This window comes from Cynara cardunculus (assembly GCF_001531365.2).
Source record: "Cynara cardunculus var. scolymus isolate 2C chromosome LG 11, CcrdV1, whole genome shotgun sequence".
NCBI lineage: Eukaryota > Viridiplantae > Streptophyta > Magnoliopsida > Asterales > Asteraceae > Cynara > Cynara cardunculus.
The window spans coordinates 246089-258218 of NC_037538.1; the positions used below are offsets into that span (position 1 = coordinate 246089).

At 34.9% G+C, this 12130-nt stretch overlaps 2 protein-coding genes across 2 annotated transcripts; one reads left to right on the forward strand and one right to left on the reverse strand.

Annotated features, from left to right (window-relative positions):
* Positions 1–2407: 2407 nt before the first annotated feature.
* LOC112520871 (protein unc-13 homolog) lies at positions 2408–5719 on the forward strand. The gene is made up of 5 exons (XM_025129488.1): positions 2408–2890; positions 2968–3816; positions 3899–4351; positions 4444–4630; positions 4737–5719. Exons 1-5 carry the CDS (start codon positions 2408–2410, stop codon positions 5717–5719), a joined length of 2955 nt encoding a protein of 984 aa, XP_024985256.1.
* Positions 5720–6049: 330 nt separating this feature from the next.
* On the reverse strand, positions 6050–11203 carry LOC112521489 (protein NRT1/ PTR FAMILY 5.2-like). Its single transcript, XM_025130382.1, has 4 exons — positions 11032–11203; positions 10393–10610; positions 7239–7798; positions 6050–7090 (listed from the first exon to the last, which is right to left on the reverse strand). The coding sequence occupies exons 1-4, from the start codon at positions 11153–11155 to the stop codon at positions 6181–6183; spliced, it is 1812 nt and encodes a 603-aa protein (XP_024986150.1). The 5' UTR covers positions 11156–11203; the 3' UTR covers positions 6050–6180.
* Between the last annotated feature and the right edge of the window lie 927 nt (positions 11204–12130).

The window sequence follows — 12130 nt, forward strand, 5'->3', positions numbered from 1 at the left end:
ACCAAATGCTTTCTTCATCTTCAATTCTTTCCTTTTTATTTAATTAATATTGAATTTATTTATAATTTAGATGCATGTAGCAGTTAATTATCAACTATATGAAATTAAAAAAATAAGTAGACATGAATTATTGCATGCACAATCATGAATCATGAATCATTCATTTATACATATACATGTACTTCTCCTCTAAATTGAAGATATATATATATATATATATATATATATGTATGTTTGTTTGTAGGGTAGAAATAAAAATGTTGTATAATTCCTTATTAGACTAATTAATTACGACTGAAATAGCAAATAGAGTGATTAATTAAGTATGAGTTAAGAATATTGAAGGAAGCATCTTTATTAATTAGATGGGTCAACATCTACGAACGTGGTCCATTCCACACCCTTCAATTTCCATGGTTCTTTTTCTTACAAATCACCACATGTTTCAGGCCCCATATCCCATCCCTACGTACTTGCTAATTCTTCATTTTTACATAATATATATAGCTTTCATTATATTTATTTCATTTCAAGCTATATATATATATATATATATGTATTTCAATTACACATCATTCATGCATGTTCAAGACCGGTTTAATTATATGTTTTACGTATACATTATGCTATATATGTAACACGTTTAATTAATGAAAATATTCGGTATACATCATGTGTTAAGTTTAGTTCTAGTTGTTATCATTGTCTATGAAAGACTAATATGGGTTTTCATGCCCACCATACAAGAAAAGTTGTTTGGGAAAGAGGGTTTATATCCACAACAATTATATTTTATTTTACAGGATTTAAGATTATAAGAACCAATAATATATTGTGGCATATTTAAGAATCATAACTAATTTTTAGGCTACTTGTTACATCTTAATTACATGACATTTATAAGAAAGATCTATTCACACATCTTTTTATCGATATGTCCTATAAAAACATACATATCATGTTTTATTTCAATATATATATATATATATATATTGTCTTAAAAAACTTACAATTCACTTATTGTAATTCATGCATCTACATATATAGGTTGTATACATGTTTGATCTTCTAAACTTAAATCTATGATTAGGATATTTAATTAACATCCCACTCCTAAAACTTAGATCCATTTTATTGTAATATATGCTTAGAGATTACATAATTACTTGTTTGAGTATATGCTTATTGCTCATCTTTTAACATACAAAGTAATATATCATATATAACTCGATATCAATTTGCTAATTAATTAATATCGTACTGAAGTTACAATAGTCACAAATGTACAATTGAAGGTGGCAATAGTCATAAATGTACAATTGCAAGTAATAGTAATAGTATATACTATTCAAACAACAATATGTATATAAGGTGAGCGGTAATTATATGATGATAACCCAAAAAGTTAAAAATGAAATTAATTTGTTGAGTGGTTTGGTTTGGTTTGAATGTGGTGCTTTAGATAGATACCATTAAATACTGTTGGCTTTTAGAAAGTATTGAAAACAAAAACTAAAAACATTTGCAACAATTATAATATTTTAGAAATTTGGAACAAGTTTACTCTAATAACTGTATTAAGTTTTCTAGTAAAATAAAAAGAAGAAAAAAAGAGGAAATATCCAAATTTTAAAAAAAGATTTGGAAATGCTCCAACAAACATGTATAGTATGTATACAAGTTGGATCATGGAAGCAGATGCCAAATGTTGTATTGTTATGTTATGTTATGTTATGATGGGTAATTTAATTTGAAGTTGGTCCAAGCTTCATTTGTTCTTCTCCATTCCATTTTCAACTCCAAGAATCTCTACATGGATATGGATAGTTGTATATAAAATATGAAGTATTGCTCTAAAATTTAAATCATATATCTTAAACCTTATAAAACATGAATAGTTTGTTCAAAATCAAAGAAAAGTTATCGACAGATTTTTTTATTAAATAAACGTCAAATTTTAATAAAAATAATCTAATATATAGTTGGTATCAAAATTAAGAGGCATATTTAGTTTAAAATAGGAGTGACCCACTACCATTAGAATTTAGTCTTTTTTTTTTTTTTAAATTTTGTTTGATAAGGACCTTTACCAAATGTTTATTCGATGATGAATTATATATCTTATATATAAAATGAGTATATCAAAGACCGAGAATCTTATTCGGTATATAAGATACATATATATATATAGCATATATTATCATATGTATGTATATTAATTTGGGAGGAAAGCAATAAAAGAAAATTTAGGATGGCGGATGGGATGTGAAAAACCATGTCCAAACAAATTTAACTGCCTTTTTCTCTCCTCCTATTTTGTTGTCTCAAGAAATATTGAGATTAGATTTTCCAGACAATATCGGACTGTCTTTTCCCCTCCCTTCCCTTCCGCCCGGGCAATTTATCCATGGAAGACCACCTTCACCTTCACCTTCACCTTTCTTGGCCTTTCGGAACCCTCCAATCCCTTGACCCTGATGACATTCGCATGACCGCTTATGAAATTTTCTTCACCTCATGCAGGTCCTCCCCTGGTTTTGGAGGTCGCAATGCCATTCAATTTTACTCCTCCGAGACCACTGCCGAAGCTGCTCAAGGATCTCCCTCCAAAGCAGGTCATGGCGTAGGCATGGCAGTAACCAGCAAGATTAAGAGGGCCCTTGGCTTGAAGATGCTACGCCGCTCTCCTTCTTCACGGAGGAGCAACTCCTGTGGCTCCAATCCCTTATCTCCCGGTAATTCCACCTCCGGGATTGGCTTCTCCACCGTACCAGGAAGCAGGTCCAGGAGGCCATTCACATCTGCAGAGATCATGAGACAGCAGATGAAGGTCTCCGAGGCAAGCGATAACAGACTTCGCAAGACGCTTATGAGAACACTCGTTGGCCAAGTAAGCTTTATGCATGTGCATGTACATCTACATTTACTGCTAATTCATGCATTCATTCATTATCTTTTCTCTATCAGATGGGGAGACGTGCAGAGACTATCATCCTCCCCTTAGAACTTATTCGGCATCTAAAGCCATCTGAATTCAACGATGCCCATGAGTATCACGTCTGGCAAAAACGTCAACTTCATATCCTCGAGGCCGGACTCCTCCTTCACCCCTCCATCCCCTTGGACAAATCAAACACCTTCGCTATGCATCTTCGAGACATCATTCGTACTAGTGACCTTAAACCCATCGACATTGGCAAAAACTCCGAGACCATGAGGACCCTTTGCAATTGTGTGGTTTCCTTGGCATGGAGGAGTGCTGATGGCTCCCCAGCCGATACTTGTCATTGGGCTGATGGTTTCCCCTTCAACGTCAACCTGTACGTCGCCCTTCTCCATTCCATCTTTGACTTAAAAGACGAGCCATGTATCCTTGATGAGGTGGATGAGCTCCTGGAGTTAATGAAGAAAACATGGACTACTTTTGGGATCAACAAACCCATACACGACTTGTGTTTCACTTGGATACTTTTCCAGCAATACGTAATGACAGGACATTCGGAGAATGATTTGCTTAGTGCCTCCCTCACCATGTTGACGGAAGTGGCAAACGATGCCAAGAAAGTTGATAGAGAGCCTGTCTACGTACAGATATTGTCTTCCGTCTTAACTTCAATCACAACTTGGTGCGATAAGCAACTGATGGATTACCATCAAACTTTTAGTACCGACAACATTGGCGTGATGGAGCATATTCTTCCTCTGCTTTTCACGGCCACTAGAATCTTGGAAGATGTAACGGCTGTAACTTCAGATTCTGCAGGGAACAAGGTTGACCAATATACCAGATCCTCTTTAAAGAATGCATTCTCCAAGGTACATACGTACATGCATACAATTGATCGAATAATAATTAATTACTGGTATATATAATGAATCATTTTTATATACTATACAGATGGTAGGAAACAGAAATGTAATAAGCCGGTCGACGCCATCGCATCAAGTGAGGGAAACGCTTGTTGGATTGGCAGACGAAACAGAAGAATTGGCATTTAAAGAGAAAAAAAGTTTCAGTGTGGTGTTGAAGAAATGGCACCCAATATCAGCTGGAGTTGCAGCAGTGACACTGCACTCATGCTACGGGGTGTTGTTGAAGCAATACTTGGCATGTAACTCTGACATTACCCACGACATGCTCACAGTCTTGCAAAGGGCCGACAAGCTTGAAAAGGCGTTGGTTAACTTGGTGGTCGAAGATTCTGTAGAATGTGAGGATGGGGGAAAGACTGTCGTCAGGGAGATGCATCCTTACGAAGTCGATTCCATCGTTCTAAAGTTTTTAAGACAATCCATTAACGGGAGGCTCAAGAAAGTCAAAGATGTGCTTCAGAGGGCTAAAGAAACAGAAGTAAGATCGATTAACCAATCATTACTACCATTAATTAATCATTGTTTCATGTATAATTAATCAAATGATTATTTTTGTTTTCGTTTATGAAGACATGGAACCCCAAGTCCAAAACTGAACCTTACGCACAATCAGCCGTAGAGCTAATGAAGCAGTCTAGAGATGTTTTGGTTTCCTTCTTTGAAATTCCCATTGCTATTTCTCAAGATTTGGTTCAAGAATTTGCAGACGGCATTGAGAAAATTTTGCGACATTATACTACTTTTGTTGCGTCATGTGGTATATACTCAATTCCTAGCTACAACACTTGTCGATGACTGTTATTCAATTTTTAACCATATATATATATATATATGGATGTTTTGTTTGATTGTTGATCATTCAGGTTCGAAACAGAACTACATTCCTACACTCCCTCCTCTAACACGATGTAGCAGAGGCTCAAAATTCATGAAACTCTGGAAAAAGGCGACACCTTGTGCCGTAGCAGCTGGGATGAGTCCATATCATTTAGGATTGGAGGAAGAAGGCAACCATCCACGACCTTCAACCAGCCGTGGAACACAACGTCTCTACATCCGCCTCAACACCTTACACTACCTTATATCCCAACTCAACACCCTTGACAAATGTTTCTCCATTTCCTCTAACAAAATTGTTCCAGCTTCCCACCAGCACCAGCAGCAGCAGCAGCAAAACCACCGACACCGCCATCCCCACTTCGAGCAAACTCGATCTGCCATTATGGCTGCTACTCAACATGTAGCTGAGGTCGCAGCCTACCGCCTTATATTCCTTGATTCAAACTCAGTTCTGTATGGCAGCTTATATGTAGGTCATGTAGTGAATGCCCGAATCAGTCCTGCTCTCAGAGTTCTCAAGCAGAACCTCACTCTATTGAGTGCTATCGTCACGGAGCGAGCTCAACCTTTGGCAATCAAAGAAGTGATGAAGGCTTCTTTCGAAGCCTACCTTATGGTTTTAATAGCTGGTGGAAGCACAAGATGTTTCACTAGGGCAGATCACGAGATGATTGAAGATGATTTAAAGCATTTGAAGAGGGTATTTGCTAATTATGGAGAAGGCCTGATTCTGGAGGATGTGGTAGATAAGGAGGCTGAGACGGTGGAGGGAGTGGTAGACTTAATGGGAAGGTCTTCGGAGCAGCTGGTGGAGGACTTTACCGTGGTGGCTTGTGAGGCTAGTGGTATTGGAGTAGGTTCAGGGCAAACATTGCCAATGCCTCCCACAACCGGAAGGTGGAGCAGCAGTGACCCTAACACTATGTTGCGTGTTTTGTGCCATAGAAAAGATCGTGTTGCAAATTTATTCTTGAAGAGAACTTTCCATCTGGCGAAGCGAGCCTAACCACCTAACCTTAAAAAACACCATGTATATATACATCCATGATCCATCCATGAGAATCAGAGGGGGATTCTATATGTATACTAATACTCAATTGGGAGGATATCAACATCCATCTTGCATGTAATTAATTAAGTTTTTGTTAAATTTGTTTGGGGAGGCCAGGAGGAATTCAGGTTTTGTGTGTACTAATCTTTGTTCTTCATTCTTAATTTGTAGGGGATTAGGCTGTTAATCAATATTTGATGAAATTACGACGTATATTCGTTATTCCTTTGTTTTTAGATTAATATTATTAACTTCATCCATCCAGAATTCGAGATAATATGCCATTTTCTATATCAAAAGTTACAGGTGCAACATGACCTAATTAAACAAAGCTGATACAAGTGGACTGTTGTAGCTACATAATCATTTCTTTCGTTTTACTTGTGCAAATCTTTAATTTCCTTTTAGTTGGGTCTTCAAGTTAAGTTGAACCTTGATGCCGCTTCTTTTTCAGCTACCACATGATGATCAGTAGTAGTAGTTGACTTCAACTCTTGTCCAAGAATGACCATAGAATCTGAGACCTCAGCCTTGTATACGTAAAACTTGGCCATTGCAAGAAAGAAGATGAAGTTGAACAAATTGAGCACTGCAAAGAAAGCATAATAGTAGTCGAGATGTGAGTCGTTGAGGTTGTTTAAAATCCACCCTTTGTGACCATTCCTCTTAGTAACACGAGATACCGTGGATAGGAGAAAGCTACTAAAGAAACTCCCAATCCCTAGACTTGTCATCGAATAAGAAGTCCCAAGACTCTTCATACTTTCTGGTGCTTGATCGTAAAAAAATTCGATCTTGGCCACCTCTAGAAACGCATCTGCCATTCCCATTAGTATAAACTGAGGAAGGAGGACCAAGATTGACAAAGGAACTTGCTTCCCATTCTCAACCACGCCATGATCTTTTGCGACGCTTAGCCTATGCCGGTCGGTTACGGACGCTACCACCATTATAATGATGTGGATAACCATTCCTGTACCCATTCTTTGGAGGAGAGTAATCCCTCTTGGATTCTTGGTCCACTTTGCCATTATTCTCACAAATATGCGGTCGTAGAGCACAACAAATATAAGCATGGATAGGGTCACAAATCCAGCTAAGCTGGCTGGTGGGATTTCAAAGCTTCCGATATTTCTCTCTAGAGTAGTTCCTTGCTTAACAAAAAGCGTACTAATTTGTGCAATCATTGTGCTTGGGACGACGGTGGCTATCAAGATTGGGATCATTCGTAGTATCTGTTTAGTTTCCTCAACCTCAGTTACAGAACATGGCATCAACGGTGGAGAAATTGCGTCTGTTCTAACACAAGCTGCTTTATTTAAGACGCTGCATCAATTATTATAGATCAATGTAAGTGATGATGCATTAGGAGAAATCAATTACCATAGATGCATGATATATCATATATATATATATATATATAATTATAAAGAGAGAGACATATATACATGCATGCAAATAATTATAATTAAACCTGAGTGTAGGAGTGGAATCGATCCTGTATTTTCCTTTCTTAGAATATTCGAGCAAGTCAAGTTCATAGAGGTGTTTGGGATCAGTTGGGAGGGGTAGATTCCAGTTCCTTAGGGCAACCATAATGACCCTAACCATCTTAGTGAAAGGGCTGCCAGTAGGAATCTTGTGCCTGTAAAAAGGTGTTCCGGCCAAGAAGATCAAGATGGATATCAAGAGGCCAAGAGTAGGGAGGCCATAACCGAGAGACCATCCTACATTGTCTTGTATGTAGACCAGAACCGTGTTAGCAAAGAGGGTACCAAAGAAGATGCTGAACATCCACCAATTAAAGAAGGAAAGCTTTTGGGCCTTCTCTTTGGGGTCAAAGTCGTCGAATTGGTCGGCACCGATGGTGGAGATATTAGGTTTGGTGCCACCAGTTCCAACAGCAAGTGTATAGAGGGCGCCGAAGAATACAGCAAGTTGCAAGGTGGAAGCTTTCTTGCAGTCGGTCCCAGAATCACAAGTGGGAGGCTTTAGCCCTGATACTGAAACTGCTAGCGTCAGTAAGCACATTCCCTGTAATTAAATTTTAGATTCATATCAGTTGTCAATCCATATACATATATTTCTAATTATTAATTAACCTTGCCATACTTTTTTTCTGTGATTTCAACATGTGACATATATAGTGTTCTTGGAGATGTAAACAAAACGAAATTGATGATGTTGACTGAGGCGATTGATTGCTATATTTGCAACTATCAACAAAAATGGAGAAATGGAGGGTAATTAAGGAGGTGCAAAAGAGTCTTGTTAATGGCTTCTTTGGTGTTTTATATGAATCCCACCACCCATCTCCACCCTTCTTTCAAGTTTGTTTCTTTCTCCTCCAAAAATCGAAGAAAAGTCTCATGAACTGTCGAAATTTTTCTGTATCAGATTTGCTCCCATGAGGATGTACATCTACCTGCCTTCTTATTCCATCCATCCATTTTGAACAAATAGCGTTTTTGTGAAGAAGATGAAATCAAGGAACAAATTCAAGTTTATGTGAGCATATTTGCTGCCATCCCATGTAGGTAGGTGAAAGTGATAAACAAATTCAAGAATGGTTATTTAATTTATAAACCCACGTTTTGAGATCGATGAGGTGTTTCTAAATGGTTTATGTACTTGTCTAAACTTGTACAATGACCAAAATTCACTCATGTATACAAATTTAGATGCTTTTTGGTTTTGCTTCCTCTATTTTTATTAATATATAGATCCACTCATCTATGTAACTTACCTATGGTTTATATGGTTTTGAAATTTCGATTTGCATATAATTTATTTCATTTTTTTTTCCTGAATCAAAAACAATATTTTTTTGTCATGTTCTTAATAAATATTTATGTGAAATAAAATCAATATATAGCATAATTAATATTTGTATTTCTTATTATGTTAAGAAAACCCTATAATAATTATACCTGAAAACTTATGATTTTTGTTGCTCGGTAAAAGGCATCTCATCATCACCAAAATCTCATTTTTATATTCATTTTCATACAATTTTGTTACAATTCTACACCAGATGATGTTGGTGAAATGTACAACAAATTTAGTATTTAATATTTATGCAAGTTTGATGTCTATATAATTTTAGTTTATGTTAATTACAAAAATGCTAGTTTAGTTATAAAATTATATTATAAATTATACTTATATATATTAGTTTATATATGATATATATATGTATAAATAATAAAACATATAAAAAGACATATATATATATATATAATGTATAGTATTAAAGAAATTAAAAGAAAAAGAAAATACATAACCGAAAATAAAATTTCACTAACACATATAGTATAAATTTAATTGTTTGTATATGGTTTGTTCAAGTTATAAATTTTTATAACAAAATTTATATATGCTTCGAATTTGTATAAACTAATTATAAAAGTAAGGATATTATATATATATATATATATATATAAAAGTTAAGAATATGAAATATAGTTTTAATAATTTATTTGATGTAAAAAATAATATATTGGAATTGAATTACCACAATTTATACAAAATTTTACACCACTTTGTTAGAAAAAACTGTACAAATGATGGATATAAACCTAAAGTATTTTTGCGTCTTTTTTCCGGTTGAGGCATGTTTTAAAGTTTTGGTTGAAAGCATAAAAAAAGTTTAGAGATGGCGTTGACTTTCATTCTTATTAAAACCCAATCTGTTTATGTATGGATATGAAATATATTAGCATATTTGAAGGGTGTCGAATCCGTAAAAGGTGGATCCAGTGTTGTAAAATAAGTAATTTTGAATTTACGATTTATTTGGTATTATATGGTGGTTGTTTTTATAATTTAAAAAAAGAAAAAAAAAAACATTTGTTGATTTGTGGTGGATATATGCTGAGATATCATGTGATTCCAAGCTTTGTTTATTCACATACCTTTTAGAGCTAGGGATATGCATGTATCACTGAAAAATGAAGTAAAAGTGTTTTTGTAGAAGATATGAATCAAGTGTAGTGTTTGGTAATTAAACTTTGTAATCGAGAAAGGATGAAGCTTATAAATTTAAATTTGAACCTTTATTATTATTACTATTACTATTACTATTACTAATGCAAATATTATATTATAAATTGTATTTGTATTTATTTGATAGAAATGAAGATAAAAAGACAAAAACATGGAAGCTATAAATTGGAGATAAAGACGGAATATACTATCTTACTAGCTACTACCCCTACCTACTTGCTCAATGGGTCAACCTTTCACACCTCGCTATCTCTCTATCTTTCTCTCTCTCTCTCTATATATATATACATACATATAGATATAGAGAGGGAGAGAGATCGGAGAGTGTGTGTGTGTGTGAGAATGAGGTGCAAGTGGAATCAATCAATTAAAGTAAAAAAAGGCAAGCATAGATATATATATATATACACTCTTAAAATAAGTGTTAGATATTTTTTATTTTAGTTTGTTTTAAATTGATTATGTGATGGAGAAAACTTTTGTTTCTACTAATAAGAGTAAAGATGGGCGTGATTAAATAAATGTAATAATTAAATATTTTTAAGACAAATGTCTCCTTTTCAAATCATGACGTGATAGAGAGAGAGAGAGAGAGAGAGAGAGAGGGGTATTTAGGTACATACCGCTAGGTAGATGAATGCAGAGATGAGGAAAGTCCAATAACGACCAAGAACGGCATCGGCCAAATAAGCACCAAGAATAGGAGTCATCCAAATGGTACCCACCCAGTTGGTGACATTGTTTGATGACCTTACCGTCCCTTGTCGCAGCTTCGTGGTTAGGTATATGATCAAGTTGGATGAGATACCATAGTATGCCATCCTCTCAAAAACCTCATATACTGCACCCATATACATACATATATTTTATTAATCATTGATTCACTTCAACACTTTTTTTTATTTTTTATTTTTTTAAATAATAATAAAGAGAGTTTAATTTGAAGTGTGAATCCAAATGATATTTTGGTAGTAATTAAATGAAAGACATGTTGATAAATAAATTAAAAAAAAAAAGATTAGAAGCTGTAAATCAAACCAATAATACATGAAGATGATTGACCAACCTCCATATGGATTGGAAATTAAGAGATATACATATATATATATATATAGAGAGAGAGAGAGAGAGAGAGAGAGTAGAGTTAATTAAATGATAAAAGAAATGGAAAAAAGCAAGTAAGGATGGAGAAGATGATGATGTAAAGTAAAGTAGAGTAAAGTGGTGTAAAGTGAAGATCCAAAAAGGTTGGAAGTAGGCACCAACGACAAAGGAACAAGCAGTCCAGGCACCACGTTTGGATCGGAGGATTGGGTTGCCTCGCAGATCCACCGTCCCATCTTCTGTGTATCCTTCCCTCCCTTGCTCAACATTTTCTCTCACCATCCTTCTACTTTCCTTCCTGCCTTCACCCCCTCTTTCTCTCTCTCTCTCTCTCTCTCTCTCTTTCTCTCTCTCTATATATATATATATAATATGTATATAACATTTGATTTAGTTTGAAAATGGAAAAATACTTCCAACTCCTGAATATAAAATCCATCATTCAACTTATTCATTATTTTGTATTTTTGTTTTCAAGTATTTGTATACATATGGATATGGTGTTTATTCAACTCTATAGTTGTCCTGTTATTTCATTGGATATCTCTCTCTCTCTCTCTCTCATCCTCTATTTGATTATATGTAATTACTTCTACTTCTAACTCTTTTCTTTTCTCTAATTATTCATACAAATTAAATACCTTCTTTTTTCTTTCTCTTTTTGCATTTCATCCTCAAACTAGTATTTAGAGGACCTCCATTCACTACAACTTCACAAGACATCAACTTAATTACTACTTGATATATGTATATATATATATAGGGTTGGGTTCACGTGAGACCAGCATGTTTTCGTGAGACCCGTAAGACTACATTTTTACACGTAAACTTCACAGCAAAAACACTGTGAATGTTTAAAAAAAGTCGAACCTTCACAGCAAAAACACTGTGAAGGTTTTAAAAAGTCGAACCTTCACAGCAAAAACACTGTGAAGGTTTTAAAAAGTCACCTTCACAGTATTTTGCTGTGAAGTTTCAAGTGTAAAATGCTGGTCTCACGGGTCTCACGAAAACAGTCTGGTCTCACATGATCCCAAGTATATATATATATATATATATATAGACTTGGGATCATGTGAGACCAATGGTTTTTTGTGAGACCTGTAAGACCAATTCTCAACCCTTGGATTAGATTTACAATCGTCAGATCTTAACATTTATAAAYGCCACGAGACTTCTCACTAATTACGAAATTGCCACCTTGCAACTTTGCAACCATTAGATCATTAATTCATAAATTTGATCAATGAACATAAA

Excerpts from the sequence above, each read along its gene's own strand:
- LOC112520871 (XM_025129488.1), top strand. The coding sequence starts at position 2,408 with ATGGAAGACCACCTTCACCTTCACCTTCACCTTTCTTGGCCTTTCGGA. Across the intron at positions 4,352-4,443 it reads AGAGGGCTAAAGAAACAGAA|ACATGGAACCCCAAGTCCAA; the intron begins GTAAGATCGATT and ends TCGTTTATGAAG. Across the intron at positions 4,631-4,736 it reads TACTTTTGTTGCGTCATGTG|GTTCGAAACAGAACTACATT; the intron begins GTATATACTCAA and ends TTGATCATTCAG.
- LOC112521489 (XM_025130382.1), bottom strand. The coding sequence starts at position 11,155 with ATGGTGAGAGAAAATGTTGAGCAAGGGAGGGAAGGATACACAGAAGAT. Across the intron at positions 10,611-11,031 it reads TGCTTGTTCCTTTGTCGTTG|TATATGAGGTTTTTGAGAGG; the intron begins GTGCCTACTTCC and ends ATATGGGTGCAG. Across the intron at positions 7,799-10,392 it reads CTGCATTCATCTACCTAGCG|GGAATGTGCTTACTGACGCT; the intron begins GTATGTACCTAA and ends ATTTAATTACAG.